The sequence below is a fragment of the Capricornis sumatraensis genome, chromosome 1 (genome assembly GCF_032405125.1).
Source record: "Capricornis sumatraensis isolate serow.1 chromosome 1, serow.2, whole genome shotgun sequence".
NCBI classification, from domain to species: Eukaryota; Metazoa; Chordata; class Mammalia; order Artiodactyla; family Bovidae; genus Capricornis; species Capricornis sumatraensis.
The window spans coordinates 248,028,377-248,052,163 of NC_091069.1; the positions used below are offsets into that span (position 1 = coordinate 248,028,377).

General features: G+C 51.7%; 1 protein-coding gene across 1 annotated transcript in view; it reads right to left on the minus strand.

The window, feature by feature from the left end:
* Window positions 1-23,787, minus strand: part of PRDM15 (PR/SET domain 15) — a 46,385-nt gene that overhangs the window by 13,364 nt on the left and 9,234 nt on the right. The window contains exons 5-14 of the mRNA XM_068975590.1: window positions 17,946-18,047; window positions 17,405-17,629; window positions 15,832-15,952; window positions 14,265-14,446; window positions 14,056-14,150; window positions 13,633-13,720; window positions 6,255-6,422; window positions 3,601-3,698; window positions 1,348-1,479; window positions 466-600 (exon numbers count right to left, since the gene is read on the minus strand). Coding sequence (XP_068831691.1) covers window positions 466-600; window positions 1,348-1,479; window positions 3,601-3,698; window positions 6,255-6,422; window positions 13,633-13,720; window positions 14,056-14,150; window positions 14,265-14,446; window positions 15,832-15,952; window positions 17,405-17,629; window positions 17,946-18,047 — 1,346 coding nt within the window. The remainder of the gene's footprint in view (window positions 1-465; window positions 601-1,347; window positions 1,480-3,600; window positions 3,699-6,254; window positions 6,423-13,632; window positions 13,721-14,055; window positions 14,151-14,264; window positions 14,447-15,831; window positions 15,953-17,404; window positions 17,630-17,945; window positions 18,048-23,787) is intronic.

Sequence of the window (23,787 nt, forward strand, 5' to 3'; positions counted from 1 at the left end):
CCGCCCCCCAAGGCAGCTTCCAGAAATCCTCTCCTCTACGTTCAACCGACCCCATCTCCCCCACGCCCAAAGGTCCTGACAAGTACAGGGCCAGGTGCGGGTGCCCCGGAGGAACAGGGACCTACTTCGTGAAACCGCAGGGTCTACCAATTGCTGGATATAGAAACCTCCCCCCGCACTCCCAGCTTCTAAGCAAGGCCCTCTGCTGTGTGCGAGGGCACAGCCAAGGAGAGAAGCCCCGGCACGCAGGCCCATGCTGGTCAGCCACACAGGCACCGTGTGGACCAGACTGGTTCTGACACGGTGGTCCCTGTGGTGGTGATAAGGCCCACAACCATCATCCTGGAGAAGCAACGAGCCCCAGGGCGCCCTCCAGGACGTCTGTGAGGGCCCCCACCCATGCCTGAGCCTCTGTGGGCCAGCAGCCCCGCTACCCCGAGCACTCGGCAGCCGTGGTCCGGTTACCTGACACCTTTTGCAGCTGTACTTGTGAGGCTCTGAGTCTGCACTCTCGTCTGAATGGTCATCGTTTTCTTCTGAGGAGATCCCAATCTTGCCAATAAACTCCTCTCTCTGGTGGTCATCCATCAGCGCGATGTCCTGCAAGACAATCACCGTGCTCTGCTTCTAACGTGCTTGGCAGAAGCTTTAACCGGTGGCCTGTACACTAGGTGCAGAAACTATCCTCGGGTCACCTGGAACACCCCACCATTAGGTCCTGCTTGCGTTCAGACGACTCTGCATGCCAGAGCTGGAGCTCCCAAGACCAGTGCCTGAGCCGGACGACGCCTGGAGGGCATGTTCTCCATTCTCACTTGGGCCCCTACCACTCTTTCCTTTTTCCTGGATCGGCACTTCTCCCCCGAGAGCGACCCCTAATCCTCACTACCCTGCACACTGGGAAGATCTCATCTCACGTTCCTCAAAGGTAGGGAGGGAAGCAAAAGCCCCTGGCCTGATCCTTGGTCTTCTCCCAGGAGTAACCTAGCGTGGAAGGTTTTTAACATGAGCCCTTTAGGTGGGCGTGAAAGGCAGCAAACACTCAAGAGAGCTCACCTGGAGAGCAGCAAAAAGATCTCTCAAACCCCGAGGGCCGGCCGCGCCCCGCCTCCCCGTGCGCCCCGCCTCCCCGTGCGCCCCGCCTCCCCGTGCGCCCCGCCTCCCCGTGCGCCCCGCCTCCCCGTGCGCCCCGCCTCCCCGTGCGCCCCGCCTCCCCGTGCGCCCCGCCTCCCCGTGCGCCCCGCCTCCCCGTGCGCCCCGCCTCCCCGTGCGCCCCGCCTCCCCGTGCGCCCCGCCTCCCCGTGCGCCCCGCCTCCCCGTGCGCCCCGCGCCAGGCGCATGACTCACCTTGAAGTGGACGTGGATGTGGTCCCTGAGCACGTCCACACGGAAGAACTTGCGCCCGCAGATCTCACAGGTGTACTTCTTGTCACCATGGGTCAGCAGGTGCTTGTTCATGTTGCTCCTGCAGGAGAACACCTGTGGGCAGGAGAGCGGGGGCAGAGATGCTTGTTACCACGCACGTAGTACCTCACTGAGAGAACATAATCGGGCACAAAAATGCAGTATTTTCCTCCCCAATTATAAGTTGCAACAAATCCTCAGTGTTCGAGAGAAATAATCGCGTGGGGCTGCAATCATGATCATTTAACCATTTAAACTGGTGCTTACATTATAATATAGAACTAACCGTTCTCTAGTCTTCACCATAAACTACTCTGCTCACAATTTTACTCAAATATTTCATTGGAATGGGGCCTACCAAGAAGAGTAAGTCACACAAACAGCTGCAGTCTTCTCAAAGTGGGTATCAGAGTTACAGTTTGTGTCCCCTGTTTCATGCATAATTATCACCTCCCTCAATTTCTCTGTATTTCCTGTCTAAAGTGATGAGTGTGGGGACTCAGCCATTCACCCAATCAATACTAATCCAGATGTGGCTGCAGAGCCCACCCCCATGAGCCCCCTGATCTGAAGTCTCAGGCCACATGGCTTTCCCCCTAATGGTCAAGTAACCAGAGGAGCAGGTCTCCTTAGAGCTGTTCTCAGAAAGAGACCGAAACTTCAATGAAAGGGAAAACAGTTCACAAGGAACAGAGGCAAATGTTTTTGAGGGACATCTCCGTTCAAGATCTGCAGGTGACTTGGGGCTGACAGCCCTGAGACCCCAGCCCAGGGAGGCCAGGCGGGAAGTCGAGTCAGCAGAGCAGGAAGACAAGCATCTCTGGGGAGGGACAGAGGCCCTGGGTGTCCCCCAGCACCTGTCCTCTCCAAGCAGGCAGGTCTGGAGACAAGGTATAGTTGGAGGCAGTGAAGAAGTCAGTTCTGGAGACATTCAGGTTCCTTTGTTGCCGGTGTCCCTCTGGGAGCATCCAGTGAACATCTCACAGAATAAAACGTGTCTGAGTGTGAGTCACATAGCTGGCTGGTTCGTGCACAGGGTCTCCCAAGGACACAGGAGGGACACGGTGTTGTCACTCCTCAGAGCCAGTGGTCGGCAGGCTCCGTGGACACAGGGCAGCCTCACCCACCCCTGCCTGGACACTTGGGCTCAGGTGTGTATTCTGTGGCACCAGCTGCCCCTGCCCCTCCAGCCCCTAAACCCACAATGAGTCAGGGCCTGCACCGTGGGTCCACGGGCCACACAACCCAGCTGACCTGTTTGCTTTGTGGTTTGAAAAGAAAAAAAAAAATCAGGAAATTTCCCATAAAAACATGGATTTCCGTTTTCTCTTGAAAAGGTCAAGAGATCTGGCAATGTGGCCACATGCCAGCAGGCTGGGCCAAATCACAGCTGCCCAGTGGCCTGGGGTGTCACTTTTCCACCGTCTGGACCTGGTGTCTGCTGACGGTGCACCGATGCTCCAGGGCCACGTGGCTCCCGTGGGCTTATGGGACTGAGAGCCTGGGCCTCCCAAGCGGTGGGAGCAAGTCTAAGGGTGGAGCAACTGCAAGGGGTGCATGCACAAAGACCACCACCATTTCCCTTGGTAAGCTGACGTGGCCTGGACGGCAGCACCTGGACAGGGTTCCCCACACAGGGATAATCAATGCCCCTGCTGGACGTGGCCCGGGGCTGTTCAGATGGTCAGTGCACTCTGGAAGCTTAGGGTCTGTCGAGCAGTTGGGCCTCTCTGACAGCCATTTCAGACACCCCAGCATTGATTTGCTTACTTGGGGCACAAGCATCCATGGACATGCATGGCGTGTGTGGCCGTGGCTGGGTCAGTGTCTCACTTGGAAATAGTGCGGGAGGATCACCACTGACCAACATGTAAACCTAGAATGTCCAGCCCCCTCCACTAGACGCGCCCGGCTCCGCGCACTGGAGATGGAGCATGCGCACTCTGGCGGCATCAGTGGAAAATCCTAGCCGAGCGGAGACAAGGCTGAGCTCCTTCACTGGAGACCCACCCCGACGCGAAGAGAGCAGATGACCGGAGCACCGAGTGAGAGGACCCCGTGGGTCAGGACACCCGAGCATCCACTCGACCCTAAACCTTCTCCCTCAACCCGTCCCCGCGTGCAGTGGGTAGCGCTCTGAGGTTTCCCATAGGAAAAGGTGAGCTGGGTCCCGGGTCCCGCATCGACCCGTGTTACCTTGCCGCACACCGGGCATCCAGACGGCTCCTTCCTGTAGCGCACCAGGTTCTCACCGCCGCCGGCCTCCACGTCTTCCCTCTTCACCCGCCGCACTCCTGAAACCCCCGCCCGCGAGAGTCAGAGTCAGCGCGCATCGCACACGGGAGCCCTGGTCCCTTCCGACATCCGCCATTCGCCAGGGGCTTGCCCAGCCAGCGGAGGTCAGGGCTGCCCACGGGTGGGTCCAAGGAACCAGCAGGGTCTCTTGTCCATGACGCACTAGTGCCACCTGCCACTCGGAGACGGAGCCCGGGCGATGCAGCAGGAGCCCACGCCACAAGCTCCTTAATGCCTGCCGCACCTGAAACTTGCAAATCCAAGGGCAGCGAGTTTTACAACGCAGAGGAGTCAGAATGCGTTACTGGTAAGGAAGGCATTTGTGCTCAACCTAAAGGCTCAAGACAATTGTGGGATTCTTTGAGGCAGCTGAGAGGAGGCGGGCATACTTATTAAAAAAAAAACATTAAAAAGATAGTAATATTCATACTTCACGTTAAATCAGCCCAATCAGGATCAAGGTAAACAGTAAGAAAAAAAAAAATTAAGGCATAAGTGTTCACGTGTGCATGCTCAGTCACTTCAGTGTCTGCCTCTTCAACCCCATGGACTGTAGCCTGCTAGGATCCTCTGTCCATGGGATTCTCCAGGCAAAAATACTGGAGTGGGTTGGCTTGCTATCCTCCAAGCAATCTTCCCCACTCAGGGGTCAAACCCTGGCCTCTTACACCTCCTGCATTAGCAGGCAGGTTCTCTACCACTAGCACTACCGGGGAAGCCCAAGTGTTCATAATTGGGATCAAAACAGACTGAGTTCTCAGGAAACAAGGAATTTTTGGATACAAACAAGAAAGAAGTTCCTTCTCAAGGTCTCTTACTAACCACTGACCTCTTTCTGGGGCATTCTTGCATAAACCATGTGAACACAGAGCCAGGCTCAAACTTGGCTGGCAAGGTGACCTGGAGACCAATAGTTCCCAGCGGGTAAAGCATGCGGGTATGAAGCAGGTGTGGTTTACGCTTCCATATAGAAGGGAAGGCCATGAACAGCCACACAGTATTCGCTCATTCCCAAGGAAAATGATCTGAGCTGTGTCAGCTGTAAAACGTTGTGAGATAAAAGTTGTACAATGCAATCCACACATCTATCAGTCAGGAAACATCTGACTTCTCCAGGTAATATCGGCTCTTAGGGGCCCACCTGGGGCTTGATAATCAGGGTTCCAGTTCAACGAGGCCAGCGGGTCAGCGCAGTGGTCATCCCCACCACAGATGGTGAGGGGACAGCCCCAGGGGCGTGCCCAAGGCCACCTAGTCATTAAGTGGACACCAGGCCCTTGGAGCAGCCCCAGATCACAGAGGGAGTGGTGGAGCTTATGAACCAGGTAAGGAAGGGCCAGGTAAAAAGGCAGGATGCAAATGTGAGGCAGGACGTGATCAGGCATGTATTAAAAGCCACGATGACACAGCTGTGTGCAGTGGTCAGACTTCACGTACGAGTTTGTTATCTGACTTTTTCCCCCAACAGGCATATACTCCATTCATAATTCTTTATAAAGTGATTTTTTTTTTAAATAAGAAGGTGCTCTGTTCAGTGAGTGCTGCTTACAGAGGCCAGTTGGCAAGAGAGCAATGGCCTGTAGAATAAAAATTAGGATTGTGCTGTGCTGTGCTTAGTTACTCAGTCATGCCCGACTCTCTGTGTCCCATGGACTGACTGTAGCCCACCAGGCTCCTCTGCCCATGGGGATTCTCCAGGCAAGAATACTGGAGTGGGTTGCCATGCCCTCCTCCAAGGGATCTTCCCAAAACAGGGATCAAACTTGGGTCTCCCGCATCGCAGGTGGATTCTTTACATCTGAGCCACTAAAGTTGAAATGCCACTTAAAAAGAGGGTCTGTCAGAGCAGGTTCTTGGAGAAAGCCTCAGGTGAGGTGTGTGCTCAGAACACACCTGTGGCCCAGGTAACCAGGTCTTCTTCTCTTTGGTGCCCTGGCCTTCCCGTCGGGTCTGCCCTGCGGGATCCCCCGCACACACACCTCACTTCCTGTCTTACCTCCTTCCCTCAATCGCCCTGCCACATCCCACCCCGTTACTGACCCCACTTAAGTGCACCTTTGTCTTGTGCTGGCCTCTCGTGAGCCCCCCACAGGAAGGGCAGCACCAGGCCCGCCGCACTTGGCAAGGGTCATCAGGACCCCTCAACAAACAGAGGTGGATGAGGGGGAGTCACCCGTGGCCCCAACAGCATCCTCCTGCAGCGCTCTGCTCCACCCACATGGCTGCAAGCATACCCCATGTGGCACTTCATACCCCGTCCTTTCCCAACTTATATCGGAAGCATTTCCTCAGCATTAAACTCCTTGGAAAAGCTCTTTGGGGTGACTGAGAACGTTCAGTCCCACAGAGTCCAGTTTCCCTGATATCCTCCCCGCACCCTGTGGAATGTTCAGCACCCTGTGGAGTGTTCGGGATGGCTCCAGTTCCCCCCAACACATAACGCAACAGTTCCCAGCAGGACCTCTGAGGCTGTGCCAGTTCCCGTCAGGCAGCGCCTTACAGCAGGCACCCACGGGGGCGGAGTGGCGTCACCCCATGCCCACAGGTGCGCTCACCTTCCAGGTGCCGCCTCTGGTGGTCGAGCATGACGTCCTTGCGGTAGAACATCTTGTTGCAGACCTCACAGGCAAACTTCTTGTCCCCGTGCTTCTTCTTGTGCTTGGAGAGGTTGCTATTGGTGGAGAAGAACCGGAAGCACATCTCACACTGGAACGTCTTGTCGTCTGTCGAGGAGGTAGGAAAAGGAAGCAGCTTTTAGGTGTGTGACACTGAGCACGCATTCCCCTGGGGCCAGCAGCGATGCCCAGGGGAAGGGCAGAGCCAGGAAAAGGCACCGCTGCCACCACCTGAACTGAGAAGACACCCCGCCCAGCCAGGCCTGAGCCATGTGCAGAGCAGACAAGAGCTACTACCCAGCCCATCCCCTCAGCCCCAGGACACACATCTACAGCATCTGGGGATTCCTAGTGAGGCAAGAGGCCGCTAACCTGACCGCAGCCCCCACCCCCGCTTTCCCCCCACCCACCTCGGACAAGCTGCCTCCCACCCCACCCCAGGCTCAGCCCCCCGCTGCTCCCCCAGAGCCCAGCTATTACCTGCCCCTTCTCTCCCACCTGGCCCTCCACGGGCTCCTCCCCCATCGCACAGAGACATCCCCCATTTCTCCCATCTGTAAAGAAACTGCCTTCTTCCTAGGGCCCCTTTAGGAGACATATACCTTCCATTTCCCTAATGAAGCCTCTGGAAATACTGACAGCCAGTATCCCAGCCTTGCCCCCAGTTCCTCCCCAAAGGTGGCCAAACTGCCCACCAGGGCCTCTGACAGTTCCTACCCTGCTCTCTCCTTCCAGGCAAGCAGGGCATCCCCTCAGCCCTTCTGCCTAGGCCCCTAGCCCTGAGGATCTGCTCCCCAAGAGCGCAAGCAGAGGGGCCATCTGGGGACCTGCAAGGCCCTGGCCTCTCTTCAGCTGTCCACCTTGGTCCTGCCCACCGGGCCTCCGCCAGGAGGTCTTGGCCAGCACTCTCCTCTCAGACTGGTCCCCTGATCCCCCCTCTCATGCCATCCCCTAACCCCCATACCCACCCTGCTCCTGCGAGGACACGTACCTCCCAGTCTTGTCACCTAAGCCAGCCCCAGAAGGGAGTCCCCCGCTACCCACTGGCCCTCCTGCAGTCCAGAAGCCCTGTCCCGTGTCACCTGCGTGGGTGGGCACGACAGTGTGCTTCCTGCCCCGGAGCGAGGGCCAGAGGATGCTCTGCATCTCATTCATTTCTGGGCCCTTGGTTACAGCCCACTGACCACTTCCTGTGGTCAGTCAGTGTGTGCTGAGTGCACCAATCCCAGAGTTAAAGTTTCATTTTTTACATTGATTCTGACTGGGGTTCTCGTTCTGCTTCACAATGGACCCCCATCCCAGAATCTCAGCCTGTGCGCTGCAGACACTTGAGCTGGATCACAGTGGAAGGGGATGGGCGGGGGGTCGGGGGGGGGCGGCTGTCCCATGGTCTGCGTGCTGAGCTGCATCCCTGGTTCCCCTGCCCCAGATGCCAGCAGCACCCCCAACTGTTACAACCCAGTCAGCTCCAGACTCAGCAGTTAACTTCTCTCCTGACCCCAGTGTGCAGCCCCGTGAGGCCCAGGCGTGTCCACACAATGCCCTGTACACGGGTTTGTGCAAGTGTGTGCAGCACATGCACTCAGCAGGCAAAGACTTTCAGACTTATTTTAATGGAAGCATAATAGTCTACTCAGTTCATGTATCACAATTTTTCTTCATTATTTTTGATATTGCAGACAATTTAGTAGTTCTTGGTAACTTTTTTTTTTCCCAACTAGATTTCCCTAGCGTTGATTCTTAGGAACAAGACCAGAGACCAGGGCATCTGCCATCCTGCTTAGTGAAGGGCCACACCTTCCAGCATGCTGAAGCCGACGCTCCAACACTTTGGCCACCTGATGTGAAGAGCCAACTCACTGGAAAAGACCTTGATGCTGGGAAAGATTGAGGGCAGGAGGAGAAGGGGATGAAAGAGGATGAGATGGCTGGATGGCATCACCGACTCAGTGTACATGAGTCTGAGCAAACCCTGGGAAATAGTGAAGGACAGGAAGGCCTAGTGTGCTGCAGTCCATGGGGTCGCAGAGTCAAACACAAGTGAACGACTGAACAACACCTTACAGAGCTATCCCATCAGATTACTGGAGGCCCCAGCCATCCTGGGCCTCCCAAACCACACAGGTGAGTGTCCCTCCTGGGCAGGTTGGCCCCATGAGCCCCAGATGGAACCCGACAGATGGAAAGTGCAGTGCAGCCCTTGGACTTCAGCTCCCTCTCTCCCTAACGAGTCCCTCCCAGCCAATGGAGATGACCCACTTCCAACCTTTCCCAACCCACGGAAGTGGCCTCTGCCCAGCGATAGTGGAGCTGGAGCAGCTGTCGGGCCAGGCTGTCAGCTCGGGCGGCTTTTCCTGGTGTGGCATCCACCTGTCACCAGCTCAGGAATCCAGACAGGCGCTCGAAGACAACCTTTTCCCACCCATAATCCTGCTGCCCTCGAGGTCTACACTGGTCTTTTGACGAAATGCAGACTACTGAGAACAAATACCTATTACGTGGTGTGTGGTCAGGCTACGCGGGACGGCCGTCCTCCGGCTCTCTGTCCACCTCCTGCTTAACCAGCATCTGTCCCTCCTCCATTCACATGAACCGCTTGCCCTCTGCCTCAGCTAGGGACTGTCCTAATCCTTAGGCCAGAAAGACTCCACCTGCTAGTTCATTCAAGGGAAACACCTGCCCTCGTGCTGGTCCTGGCCGTTAACCTGAGGGGCTGGAAGGGATGTGCCCAGCTGCTGGACTCCCTGGTAACTGACAAGCCAACCTGACGTGTAAGGTAATGTCTCTGTCGCTGTCTCTGGACTTTCTTTGGTCTCAAGGACAGGCAACTCCAAGGCTTGCAAACCTGGGAGTGCAGCTTGACATGCAGGCTCTGGTGAAGGGTAGGTGTGCAGGAGACAGGACGGAGGATTTCCAGGGGCCTGGCTGCACAGGAGCCCAGGTGGCTCTGTCTTGCCCGATGGCCTAGACGTGAACCTCAGCTCTTCTCTAGCTCTCTCAGAAAGGCTGAGAGCAGATGAGGGCCATTTACAGGAGTTAGACTTACGCCTCCTCACACCCAGGACAGGCTCCGCCAAGCAAAACCTTGAGAAAAGCCCAAGAAATCATCATTTCAAAGCTCACACAAATCCCTGACCTAACAGCCTATGGAAGATACATTCTCCCAATGTGAGTACTATACAAAAGTATAATGGTGCAAATATATATTACACAAATCAGCTCAGTTCCTGGTTTATCCTTTGTTTTCCATTCAAAACTTCTAACGTTTGAAATTACATTTCAACCCACTGCTGCTCTGGTACTTCTATATAACAAAGAACCACAAGCGTCTCTCTTAACAGAATTTTCTGCTGACGTGTAGCAACTGCTGCTTTCTCTTCAAACATTGTGTTTCATTTGTGTCCAGAGAAATAAAGATAAAAAAAGGACAACTTCTCTTCCTTGGCTTTGAGCCAGTCTCACCAAACAGGACCTGTGTCACCCTCCACTCACTCAGTGTGCTTGTGCAGAACCGAGCGTGGCCACATGGGGCGCCATCGTCCCACTGGGCACCAAGGTCAGCTGAGGCCCAAATGACTGTTGCTTGGTTGCTAAGGCTAACGTGTCCTACTCTTTGCGACCCTATGAACTGCAGCACACCAGACTTCCCTGTCCTTCACTATCTCCCAGAGTTTGCGCGAACTCATGTCGGTTGAGTCAGTGATGCCATCCAACCATCTCATCCTCTGTCGTCCCCTTCTGCTTCCAGCTTCAATCTTTCCCAGCATCAGGGTCTCTTCCAATGAGTCAGTTCTTCACATCAGGTGGCCAAAGTACTGGAGCTTCAGCTTCAGCATCAGTTCTTTCAGTGAATATTCAGGACTGATTTCCTTTAGGAATAGACTAGTTGGATCTCCTTGCAGTCCAAGAGAGTCTCAAGAGTCTTCTCCAGCACCACGGTTTGAATGCATCCATTCTTTGGTGCTCAGTCTTCTCTATACTCCAACTCTCACATTCAGACATGACCACTGGAAAAACCACAGCTTTGACTAGACAGACCTTTGTAAGCAAAGTAATCTCTCTGCTTTTTAATACATTGTCTAGGTTTGTCATAGCTATTCTTCCAAGGAGCAAGTGTCTTTTAATTTCATGGCTGCAATCACCATCCGCATAGATTCTGGAGCCCAAGAAAATTAAATCTGACACTGTTTCCACGGTTTCCCCATCTACTTGTCATGTGACAGGACTGAATGCCAAGATCTTAGTTTCTTGAATGCTGAGTTTTAAGCCAGCTTTTTTCAATCTCCTCTTTGACCTACATCAAGAGGCTTTTTAATTCCTCTTCACTTTCTGCCTTTAGACTGGTAACATCTTCATATCTGAGGTTATTGATATTTCTCCTGGAAATCTTGATTCCAGCTTGTGCTTCATCCAGCCCTGCATTTCACATGATGTACCCTGCATAGAAGTTAAATATGCAGGGTGACAGTATACAGCCTTCATGTACACCTTTCCCAATTTGGAACCAGTCCGTGGCTCCATGTCCAGTTTTAACTGTTGCTTCTTGACCTGCATACAGGTTTCATAAGAGACAGGTAAGATAGTCTGGTACTCCCATCTCATTAAGAATATTCTTCAGTTTGTTGTGATCCACACAGTCAAAGGCTTTAGCTTAGGCAATGAAGCAGAAGTAGATTTTTTTTTTTTAATTACCTTGCTCTTTCTATGATCCAGCATATGTTGGCAATTTGATCTCTGGTTCCTCTGCCTTTTCTAAATCTAGCTTGTACATCTGGAAGTTCTCGGTTCACATACTGTACAAGCATCACTTGAAGGATTTTGAGCATAATCTTGCTGGCATGTGAAATGAGTACAACTGTGTGGTAGTTTGAACTTTCTTTGGCATTGTTCTTCTTTGGCATTGGAATGAAAACTGATGTTTTCCAGTGCTGTGGCCACTGCTGAGTTTTCCAAATTTGCTGGCATATTGAGTCCAGCACTTTCACAGCATCATCTTTTAGGATTTAAACAGCTTAGCTGGAATTCCATCACCTCTACTAGCTTTGTTCGAAGTGATGCTTCCTAACGCCCACTTGACTTCACATTCTAGGATGTCTGGATGTGTAAGTGATCACACCATCATGGTTATCTGGGTCGTTAAGACCTTTTTTGTATAGTTCTTCTGTATATTCTTGCCACCTCTTCTTAATATCTTCTGCTCCTGTTAGGTTCTTGCTGTTTTTGTCCTTTATTGTGCCCATCTTTGCATGAAATGCTCCCTTGATCTCTCCAATTTTCTTAAAGAGATGTCTAGTCTTTCCCATTCTATCGTTTCCCCCTATTTCTTTGCATTGTTCATATAGTCAGCAAAAACAAGACCTGGAATTGACTGTGGCTCAGATCATCAGCTCCTTACTACAAAATTCAGGCTCAAATTGAACAAAGTGGGGAAAACCAGTAGGCCATTCAGGTATGACCTAAATCAAATCCCTTATGATTATACAGTGGAGGTGACGAATAGACTGAAGGGACTAGATCTGGTAGACAGAGTGACAGATAGAACTACAGATAGATAGTAATAGGTAGACAGAACGATGGACAGTTTGTAACATTGTGCAGGAGGTGGTGACCAAAACCATCCCCAGGAAAAAGATGCAAGAAGGCAGAGTGGTTGTCTGAGAAGGCCTTACAAATATCTGAGAAAGGAAGAACAGTGAAAGGCAAAGGAGAAAGGGAAAGATATTCCTAAGTGAATGCAGAGTTCCAGAGAATAGTAACAAAGCCATCCTAAGTGAACAATTTGACTGATATGACATCAAAAATTGGTGGGTTTCCCCAGGTTTGGGGCACACTGGACTGCAGACTGCAGGTGGCAGGGTGCATTATATGGATCCACCTGGAAGCTTCCAAGTCCACTTCACCCCGTGACTGACACTGCAGAGCAGCCTGAGCTTAAGTGAGACAAGACTCACCTGCCACTTCAGAAAAGCCCCACCGCCGGTGGAGGAAACAGCCTTGGTTTCCAACAGAAGCCCGCAGAGCGGAACAAGCACATGAATCAAACAAAGGGACAGAGCAGAGCCTGCAGGAGCAGGCGCCGGCAGGGAGAGCAGCGATGGTGGATATGATGGGTGGGTAAGGATGCCCCAAGAGGAGGACTGGCCAGCACCTTAACAAGAACCAGCACAGTCACAGTGAACAGGGACCCATATGCAGGGTCAATGGAAGGGGATTCGGAATTAAGTGCTAACTTGGGAAGTGTCTAAGCTGGCTGCCCCCAGTACCCCCTCCCACCCCACCCCTGCCCAGGTGCCATGATTCCGAGAAGAGAGGCCGAAAAGAACAACAGTGACCCTCCCCGGTGTCCATTCTCCCAGGGTGGGGATGGAGGCAGCGAGCCTTCACCCACGGGGGCGCCAGACAGAGGCCACCCCGACCGGCTGAGTCCCACACAGCTGTCTCCTGGCCATCCTCAGGGATTTATGTACATCATGTGCGCTCACCAGCTGTGAGCTGGCCAGACACTGAGCTCAGGTTGCTTGGATAGGCCCAGCAACCCATCCTGGCCACAGGCTGATCTGAGCATATGGCATCAGCCACACACAAGCAGACAAAGGTCCAGGTCATGAGTGGAGACCAGGGACAGAGGCAGGCTCAGAGCAAAACCAGTTGGTCAGAGGGAGCAGCCAGGCCTTTGCTGGACACGGGTGGGTCCATGGAGGGAGGAGGGTGGACAGTTGAGGAAGGTCCTACTGATAAGGAGGCAGACGCCCACTCCTCCAGCCGTGACCCCACCTCGGCACGTACTTCTCCCTTGATCCCCGAACAAACCCTCCTCGGCCGCTCAACATTCTTGGTGAGGATGAAACCTCCCCAGTCTCAAATGCAGCCATGTGCATGCTCAGTCGCTCAATTGTGTCCAGCTCTTTGCGGCCCCATGGACTGTAGCCCATCAGGCTCCTCTGTCCATAGGATTCTCCAGGCAAGAATACTGGAGTGGGTTGCCAGGCCCTCTTCCAGTGGATCTTCCCGACCCGTGGATGGAAACTGCATCTCCTGCACTGGCAGGAGGATTCTCTACCACTAGCGCCACCAGGGAAGCCGCAAATGCAACCACACGCAGCTGATTTTGATGAATAGTAGGAAATAAAGTAAATTCTCTTTTAAATGGGAACTCTCCACCTGCATGTCTTAGCATAGCAGCTGCTTGAAAGCAAACCAAATGGAGCAGAATCTTAAAGGTGAGGTTACCAGTTAAATTCACCGTCACCCGCTGCTGGAGCACCTGGTTCCCGCCCCGCCAGGTACCTGCGCCTGAGCGCTGGGCGGGGCCGCTCACCTGTGCGGCAGTTGTGAAACTCCAGCGCGCTCTGGATGCGGAAGGTCTTCTCGCAGGTGCCACATCTGTACCTGTACTCACTGTCGACCTGGTGGGAGGAGGCGGGGGAGCGGAGGCAGCGGTGGGGCAGCTGGGACACCCTCTCCTCAAGGGAGCTGCTCCAGCAATGTCATTTCTCACAGCCCCTCCCTCTGCTACCCGCCCGCCCAGCTTAGAAACACGAACCGTGCCTGGCTGACCCACTGCCCAGGAAAGAGAAGCATCCGGTGACCTCGGTGCCCACGTTGGCCTCCGGCCCCTCCCCGATCCCCGGCAGCACCCCGCCAGGCCCCGGCCTATCTCGGCCCCCTCCGGCTCCCTCTCCCCACTCTCCTTGCCTGGGACTCTCCAGTCATCATTGCTCTGCTTTCCTCCGTCACCCACCTCGTTCCTGCTGTGCTTGTACGAGACGTGCTGCTTCAGGCTCTCCTTGCGGCTGAATAACTTGGCACATTCCTCGCATTTAAACAGCTTGTCACCTAAGGACCAGCCAGTGATGAGCATGTCACTCCTCCAGGCGCACCGAGACCACGGTGCCCACCTGGGGCCGCCGCCTGGCCCCCAGGGCGGACGTGGCGGCGGCAGGGACTCACCGTGCGAGCGCACGTGCCTGCTCAGGTTGCTGCTGTTTTGGAAGACCTTGCTGCAGATACTACACTGGTATACCCGCCTATGCTCGCCCAGCTGCCGCACCACCTTCCGCCGGATGCCGTGCCGGCTCGAGAGGATTAGGCTCCTCTTGAGGGTGATGGTGCTGCTCTGGTGATGCGGGAACCTGCGGGAGAGACGCACAGGCTGGTGAGGCGGGTGGGAGGCAGGGTCGTTGGGGAGAGAAGTTCAAGGTTAGTTGTCCTGGAAAGAGAGCCTGTCGAATCTTCCTAGCTCGACACCGGAGGGGAGTGTTGGGCTCAGGTGCCCCCCAGCTTTGGGGCTTCTGGATAAGGGAGATACCCTGAATGTCTCTGGAAGGCAGACACCCTGAATGTTCAGTGGCATCACTCAACTTTTTCCACACCAGCCACTCATCTCCTTCGGCATTAACTCTGGTCACCAGAAGCCTGGACCTCAGTTAGTGTGTTGGCCAGAGTGACCCCATCTCTTCTGCTTTCTTCACTTGCCTCTACCCTGTTTCATATCTTCCCTGAACCTGATTTTTTCAAACTTCTTCTCCCTATTAAATGTGTTTCTAGCAGTAAGTTACTGAAAGCCTCTGGGCAATAAGATGGAGCATGAATAAGTAGGTCACGCTCACCATTTCTGATACTGCTCTGCTCTGCTCTGTTTTTGCACAGCTTCCTGGACTGTCTAGGACCAGGCATGCTTTGACACTGAAGGCTGCACTCCAAAAAGGACCTGAAAAACTGTCACAGGCTTATTCAACTTCAGGGCAAAAAATTACCAAGAATAATAGCTAAAATATAAACATTTTCCTCATTCATAAAAAGAGAAATGCAGAATGTTAGATTTACAGAAGTTCAGATACAAACTGTTCCATCATAGCAGCCTTGTTAGGCACAACACAAGTATCAGCTGGTGGAGGAGTGGATGAACCAAGTGTGGTCCTCCCGCATGATGGAGTAGTATTCCGACTTAAACCAGAAGGACACTCCAATACCTGCTGCAACATGGATGGACCTCGAGGGCATTACGCTAAGTGAAGTAAACCAGTCACAAAAGGACAAACATGTGCGATCCATTTATACGAGGTCCTGAGAGACACGAGTACCTCCTGTAAGGTCTTCGCAGAGACAGAAAGCAGAATAGTGGGTGCCAGGGGCCGGAGAGGGGGAGATGGGGAGTTAGTATTTCATAAGGATGGAGTTTCATCTTGGGGAAGATGAAAAAATTCTGGAGATGGATGGAAGGTTGCACAAAGACGTGAATGTATTTGAAACCACTGAACCATACACTTAAAAATGGCTAAGATGATAAATTGTATACTATGTGTATTTTACTACAATAAAAAGGCTTTTTCATCTATTTTCACAGAAGCTGCACTATTAACTCCCTGAGCTCCAGGACATTCCTGCTGCTCCCCATACACGTGCATTTCCCATAAGAAGTAAACCATTCCCTCTTGTCAGGCTTTCCCTCTGAAATGGATTAGCCGCCACATACTGTTGCCCGTGAAGCCAGGCCGAGTGCCATGCTGGGACTTACTTTGGCACTGAGCTGGTGTCGCTGGGGGTGGCAGCCAGCTTTCCCAGAACAAGCTCCATGATCCGCTCATCTGGCGTTGCAGTCACAGGCTCGACCTCAGTCATGATCTCAGTCACTTGCTCTGCAAGGAGGGGATGAGACAAGCTGTGTCACTGCCGGAGCCGTGGACAGAACACAGCTGAACCCAGACGACAGGCCCAAGGGGCCGCAGCTAGGCCGATGCCGTAGACACGGGTCACAAGATTGACAGAGGAAAAAAAACAGCAATACTTTAGAATCCACACCTTTGCCTGCGGATTGAAAAGAGCAAAATGTTATTCTTAACTCAAAACTGGAGTTGGAATCTGTGATTCTTTTTAAAACCACAGGAGTCATGACTCTATTTCAATCCCTTTTCATACCACCTAAAACGAAACACTTTGATGTACAGTAGGGTCTTATGACTTATTAAATTCATCCTGACAGAGATTTAGGAATATTAATTTCTCTAATTACACAAGTCACCGTATGTTCAAAAGCAAATAATCACTTTCTGTAAGAGCTAAATATCAAATGGCCACAGTAATAGGCACCCAGGACTGACCCTCTAGACAAATGAAATATGGGAAGATTACACAAAAAGATGTATCTACTTCACCTACTATGATGTGTCTTCCTAATGCAACTAATAATTAGTGAAAAAATCACTTCTTTCTGTCTTTTCTTCTTGTAGAGAAGTATGGAGACTGTCCAGGGGAAGCTTAAACCACTTCTCCTGAGAATATTATCTGAGGGCTGCTCCTCTGAATTCTCTTTAATTCTGAGAGAGAACAAGAACTTCTTGTCACTCACAAAGAAATCCTAGGCTACAGCAGACAGCAAGAAGAAAAACTGCCCAGTGGGTGGTCAATGAGGAAGGCAGTGAGGGGACTCACGAGTGTCTGAGCATCAAGTCTGGTCCTTACATGCCAGACCCGCCAGGAATCTGGTGGCACTTCTGGTGAGGCCATGAGGGCTGAGGGGACATGGCCTCGTGGGGACCCCTCACCCGAGAGACCCAGTTCCCTCCAAACTCAACTGAGGCTACTATAGAGTCAGAGTAACACCTTTAGCCATGGCCCAGAGCGCAGCTGCATGCCTGTTCACGGGAGACAGGGAGCAGACGCTGGAGCACCCACAGGATGGACCGACATGGCTCGGCACCGAAGGAAGCCCAACGTGGGCGAGTCTTTTCCACATGTGGCCTGGAAGATGCTGAGCACAGAGCTCCCGGGATGGGTGGCTGAGGAGATCGAAATGTTCTGTCCAGACAACCGCCTACACTGGCAAACCCGCCTATCAAAGTTCACAGCCCACGCATTCTACCAACCGCACTGGGAGTAAGCTGTACTCGAAAGAGCTGGTTCACAGCAAGAGCAGGGCTTAGACAGCACCCCCATGAAGACTCTGGACCAAGTTTTCCTGCCTGGCAAGGAGGCAATATGGCCTCAGGCCCCTCCCTGCTATCATCACTCCTCCCCCAGGACCACGCCCCAAGCTGGCTCCTCCCAGGACCACGCCCCCAAGCTGGCTCCTCCCCCAGGACCGCCCTCACCTGCTGGCTCCTTGCCTTCAACAATGACTAGAGGCTGCTCTGGTTTGGAGGTTTTGGGTTTTCTTCCCCTTCGAGGCTTTTTCTTCTGCTCTTTGGTGGCACTGACAGTCTTGGGAACCTCAGCAGGTTCCCCCCGGGGCACATCTGCTTCCTTCTCCGGGGCCGACTCCTGCTGGCCGGCTGGGGCGCCACTCTTGGATTGTTCCAAGTGGCCCAACAGGTGCTCTGCAGAAGATGCTTATGATGAATCCACCAGTCTGAAAACACTTAGGCCACAAAAACAGAGACAACCCCCACTACCCTCCTCCCCAAATGAACTACTCTGCTGAGTTGGCGGAAAGAAAACAAGATCCCTCAGCGCCACACACGCAGAAGACTTCAAGGCAAAGCACAGATCCCTGGGAGGAGGCCTGCAGGACACAGGCCAGGAGCGAAGCCAGGGGAATCCCGACATCCTCCCCGATGGAAGTGACAGTGCGCATCTGGGTGAACGCAGCCGGGGACTCCCTGGCGTCTGGCCCAGCAGGCGCCTGGCCCTTACCATTCAGCAGCTGCAGCTCCAGGAAGGTGGCTGAACACACCTTGCACGCCCACTGGCTGGGCTCTGCCTCCACCGGGGTGCTGTTCTCTGGGGCGCCTGTGGCTTCAAAAGACAGGGTGGGGGAGAAGGTCCAGAAGCTCCTCTCTGTGCTGCCCAGCCCAGTGGAGGGCGCACCTGCCCCATAGGAGGTGACAATGACAGTGCTGACAACTGCCATCTCTTGGGAGCAAATCCAACCCTCCAAACACTGTTCTCAGAGTTTTATCCACAGGGACTCATTCATGCCTGTGAGCATCCCCATTTCACAGATGAGGAAACCGGGCATGGAAAACTGGAACCAGTCTGACACAGGGCTGGCACCAGTCAAGGAAATGTGTCCTCTTCACAGAAGCCAGTCCAGTGGGAACACACGCACACCCCTCCACACACACTGATGACTTCAAGGGAAAAAGGCATCCTAGAGCCCACAGCGAATTCTCCACTCTCTCACTGGCTCACGTGACAAGGGGCGAAGCCACGACAGTCAGGCCCCATGCCCTGAGCCCAGTTTCGCCATTGCTCCTGCCCAAGCACTGTCAACAAAACTTTTGCAATGACAGAAATGTTCTGTAACTGCCTTCCAGATGGCAGCCACGTGTGCCTAGTGCCTCTCAGGAACTGGACTTCTGCTTTTACTGCATTTGAATTTAGGTTTAAATAGCCACCCCGGGGCAGGTGCTTGCTTTGGGGGGCAGTGCCTCTAGCCCTCCTGGTACCCCCACCGGAGTCTGGGGCGGAAGAGGATGACCAGGGTCCATGGAACGCAGAGGGAGATCCTGGCTGTGTAGATTCTTTAAAAAAAAATTACTGATGCTCTTGTGAGTCCTGAGTTAGGGATATAATCGAGAAAAACCTTTGTTTTCTATTACAGGTGGTACTAGTGGTCAAGAATCCGCCCGCAATGCAGGAGACGTGAAGAGACACGGGTCCGATCCCTGGGTCAGGAAGATACCCTGGAGTAGGAAATGGCAACCCACTCCAGTATTCTTGCCTGGAAAATCCCATGGACAGAGGAGCCTGGGGGCTGCAGTCCACTGGGTTGCACAGTCAGACATGACTAAAGCGACTTAGCACACAAGCACCCACAAGTTAATCACTAAAGGGATGCTGCCTACAAGCTTAAATTACACATCATGGCCCATCCCCAGGAACCCTGCCTCTCAGGTAATGAACATTAAGCTGAAATACCTTTGTTTAGCTCACAGGAAACATCCTGACCAGCTCGCCTGTGAATGGCTGCAGGAAGGAAGAAATTAACACATCCCCTCTGGAGGCTGACTGGAGCCAGGAAATGCTTGCCTTCATTCCCTTCCCTTTTAGTACAAAAAAGGCCTGAATTCTAACTCAGAGAAGATGGTTCTTTGGGACACTGGTCCACTATCTTCTCAACCCACTGGCTTTCCAAATAAAGTGGCTATTCCTGCTCCAACAGCTGTCTCTCGATTGACTGGCTGCTCATGCAGTGAGCAGTATGAGCTTGGATTCTGTAACAGGGATGTTCCAAGCGAATGTATGTTCATGATATCCTGGTGCAGGAGACTGATTTCTCTAAACCCCACGTGGCAGCCTGTCAGGGCTGGACAGGGGCCACCAGCTCTCACCACCACCTCCACTCCTGTCTCTGTGCAGCTTGTGTTGACACTCAGGACCCATCACAACACCCACCAAAACACGCTGGGGCCACCCACAAAGCAAGACCCTCCAGGACTGTTACTAGGAAAAAGCACACCTCTTTCTGTATCAAAAATCAGCAATAAGGCTGCAAAAGATGGAAGGAAAAATGGAGACCACCGCTACAAATATTTGCCTGCATCTTCTGAGTCTTCGTCAGATAACAACAGATTAGAAATGTAAGTGGATGTGGAATTTTCAGTTATACCAAAACTGGAACAGAAAGAGCGGAGCCGCGGGCAGCATGGAAGCAGGGTATGGTCTCAGGACGTGCCCTCCGGCTCAGCCTCTGCTCTTACCCGCACCTGCTCTCTGGGGAATCCGTGGAAGAGCATCAGGAAAAGATGGGGACAACTGAAACCAAAATCCTGTATCTCACTCACCTTCCCCAACACACATGGTCTAAAGAGGGCAGAGTACTCTTGCACAGGAGAGTTTCAGAGGAGGAGGCTGGGAAGGGGTGAATGGGCAGCTCCTTCTAAACCAAATGAGTTGCGGTCACTGCACCACGAGGTCCCCGCCCAGGGGTGGAATTCACGCTGATCTGACCTGGGGCAGGAAACCTTTCTCTTTAGCCTGATGTCCAGAAGTGGGGCTGACAGGACCAACTAGAAGAACCAGTCATGACTGCTGTCCTCTCACTGAGGGCAGTGTTCTATTTCACAAAAACTATCTTAAAAGGTAAAAATTCTAAGAAAAAAAAAATTAGCCGAAGATCAAGAGGCAACTCCTGATCACAATCACGCACGTCCAGTAAGAGAGACGCATCTATGCAAAATGAAACGGTGCTGTGGGGGAGAGGCAGTGATGACACGGAAGGCTCCCAGCAGACAGTCACCAAAACAAGTGATGAAGATCGAGCACGCAGTGTGTCAGCACGCTAGGCAGGACCTCAGCCACGCAGAAACGGACAGCTGCTTAAACAATGGAAGAGAAATGGCGTAAGTACAAGGACAGAGGACGGATGCTGGTCACCAGGGGATGGGGTACAGAGTTATACAAGGGAACCTTCTGGGGTGATGAGAACATTCTATATCTTTAAAAAAAAAAATAAGTTTGAATGTTTATCTTTTAATTTCTTTGGCTGTGCCAGGTCTTAGTTGCGGCATGCGGGATCTTTAGTTGTGGCATGCAAACTCTTAATTGCAGCATGTGGGATCTAGTTTCCTGACCAGGGATCAAACCCAGGCCCCCTGCACTGGAAGCAAGGAAGCTTAACTGCTGGACCATCAGGAAAGTCCCAGACCATTCTCTATCTTGATTGCGATGGAGCTCACGCAACTGTGGACATTTGTTCAAACTCTGATACTGCCCACTAAAATCACTGTTTTATCGTTTGAAAACTATATGCCCACTGTGCTGGTTTTTAAAAACTGAGAGAAAATGCCACGCAAAAAATGCCATAAATCGTTAAGATGGTGATGTTATATGTAATCAAGAAGTTCCTCAAGTGTTAGGAAATGTATTTATAGCTCATCTCTTTCACTAGGAAAGTGATTTTGAAAATCTGACGCTGACAGCTGACTCTAAACCCTACACACCTGCTGGCTGAGACCACGAGGCTTCCTGGGCCACCTCCTTCATCGGCCAACGGGCCCAGATGTGTGTAAAGAAGAGAAATTAACCTTCATGGACATTCAGTGAAAACATGTGATGAGGAAAGTAAATCCAATACCAGAGAAAAAAAATTTATAGATTAAGTTTTGAAAGAAGTGTGTGTCACCGCTCCTTCAGGTGGAAGGAGAAATACTTCCTTCCGTATTTCAATATCTATTCTGGCCAACTGCAAACAGGCATAAAATCTGTTAATTATTAACAGCGCCCAATGTTCTTAGAAGCCCAGAGGTGGAGTCATGGCTACCCTGCTGTTCCTGAACGAGAGTAGTAGGACAGGGTGGAGAGGCAGATGGTCTGGATGACACGGTTCGAGGGTGATTTCATTAAGATCTGTTCTATCAAACTCAGCCCCGATTAAGGAGCTCTCCTACAGGTTAAAAAAAAAAAAAAAGCCAACAGGACAACTGTCACTCGGATTGTTGCTGTTCAGTTGCTAAGTTGGGTCTGACTCTCTGCAACCCCATGGACTGCAGCACGTCAGGCTTCCGTGTCCTTCACTATCTCCTGGAATTTGCTCAAATTCATGTCCAATGAGTCAGTGATACTACCTAACCATCTCATCCTCTGCCGCCCTCTTCTCCTTTTGCCCTCAATCTTTTCCAGTATCAGCATTTTTCCCAATGAGGTGATTCTTTGCATCAGGTGGTCAAAGTACTGGGGCTTCAGCTTCAGCATCACTCCTTCCAATGAATATACAGGGCTGATTTTCTTCAGGATTGACTGATTTGATCTCCTTGCAGTCCAAGGGACTCTCAAGAATCTTCTCCAGCAGCATAGTTTTAAAGAATCAATTCTTCGGCACTCAGTCTTCTTTATGGTTCAACTCTCACATCCAGGCTGCAAATACCATAGCTTTGACCATACAGACCTTCGTCAGCAAAGTGATGTCTCTGCTTATTAATACGCTGTCTAGGTTTGTCATAGCTTTCTTCCAAGGAGCAAGCACCTTTTAATTTCATGGCTGCAATCACCATCTGCAGTGATTTTAGAGCCCCAAAATATAAAATCTGTCACTGCTTCCACATTTCCCATTTCTATTTGCCAGGAAGTGATGGGACCAAATGTCATGATCTTAAGTCTTTTGAATGTTGAATTTTAAGCCAGCTTTTTCATTCTCCCCGTTCACCTTCACCAAGAGGCTCTTTAGTTCTTCTTCACTTTCTGCCATTAGAGTGGTATCATCTGCATATCTATGGTTGTTGATATTTCTCCCGGCAATCTTGATTCCAGCTTGTGCTTCATCCAGCCCGCCATTTCACATGATGCATTCTGCACAGAAGTCAAATAAGCAGGGTGACAATATACAGCCTTGTCACACTCATTTCCCAATTTTGAACCAATCTGTTGTTCCACGTCTGGTTCTAACTGCTGCTTCTTGACCTGCATACAGGTTTCTCAGGAGACAGGTAAGGTGGTCTGGTATTCCCATCTCTTGAGGAATTTTCCAGTTTACTGTGATCCACACAGTCAAAAGCTTGAGCACAGTCAATGAAGCAGAAGCAGATGTTTTTCTGGAACTTCCTTCCTTTTTCTATGATCCAGCATATATTGGCAATTTGATCTCTGGTTCCTCTGCCTTTTCTAAATCCAGCTTGTACATCTGGAAGTTCTTGGTTCATGTACTGCTGAAGCTTAGCTTGAAGGAATTTGAGCATTATTTGCTAGCATGTGAAATTAGTGCAATTGTGCGGTAGTTAGAACATTCTTTGGCACCACCCTTCTTTGGGATTGGAATGAAAACTGACCTCTTCCAGTTCTGTGGCCACTGCTGAGTTTTCCAAATTTGCTGGCATATTGAGTCCAGCACTTTCACAGCGTCATCTTTTAGGATTTGAAATAGCTCAGCTGGAATTCCATCACCCACACTAGCTTTGTTTGTAGTCATGCTTCCTAAGGCCCACTTGACTTCACACTCCAGTATGTCTGGCTCTAGGTAAGTGACCATACCATCATGGTTATCTGGGTCATTAAGACCTTTTTTGTACAGTTCTTGAGTGTATTTTTGCCACCTCTTCTTAATCTCTTCTGCTTCTGTAAGGTCCTCAGTATTTCTGTCCTTTATGCATGAACTATTCCCTTGATCTCTCCAGTTTTCTTAAAGAAATCTCTAGTCTGTCCCATTCTGTTATTTACTACTAGTTCTCTGCACTGTTCATTTAAGAAGGCCTCCTTATCTCTCCTTGCTATTCTCTGGAACTCTGCATTCAGTTGGGTATATCTTTCCCTTTCTCCCTTGCTTTTTGCTTCTCTTTTCTCAGCTACTTGTAAAGGCTCTTCAGACAACCACCTGGCATTCTTGCATTTCTTTTTCTTGGGGATGGTTTTGGTCACTGCCTCCTGTACAGTGTTACCAACCTCTGTCCACAGTTCTTCACTAGCACTGGCACTCCATCTACCAGATCTAATCCCATGAATCCATTTGTCACTTCTACTGTATAATCATGAGAGATTTAATTTAGGTCATATCTGAAAGGTCTAGTGGTTTTCCCTACTTTCTTCACTTTAAACCTGAATT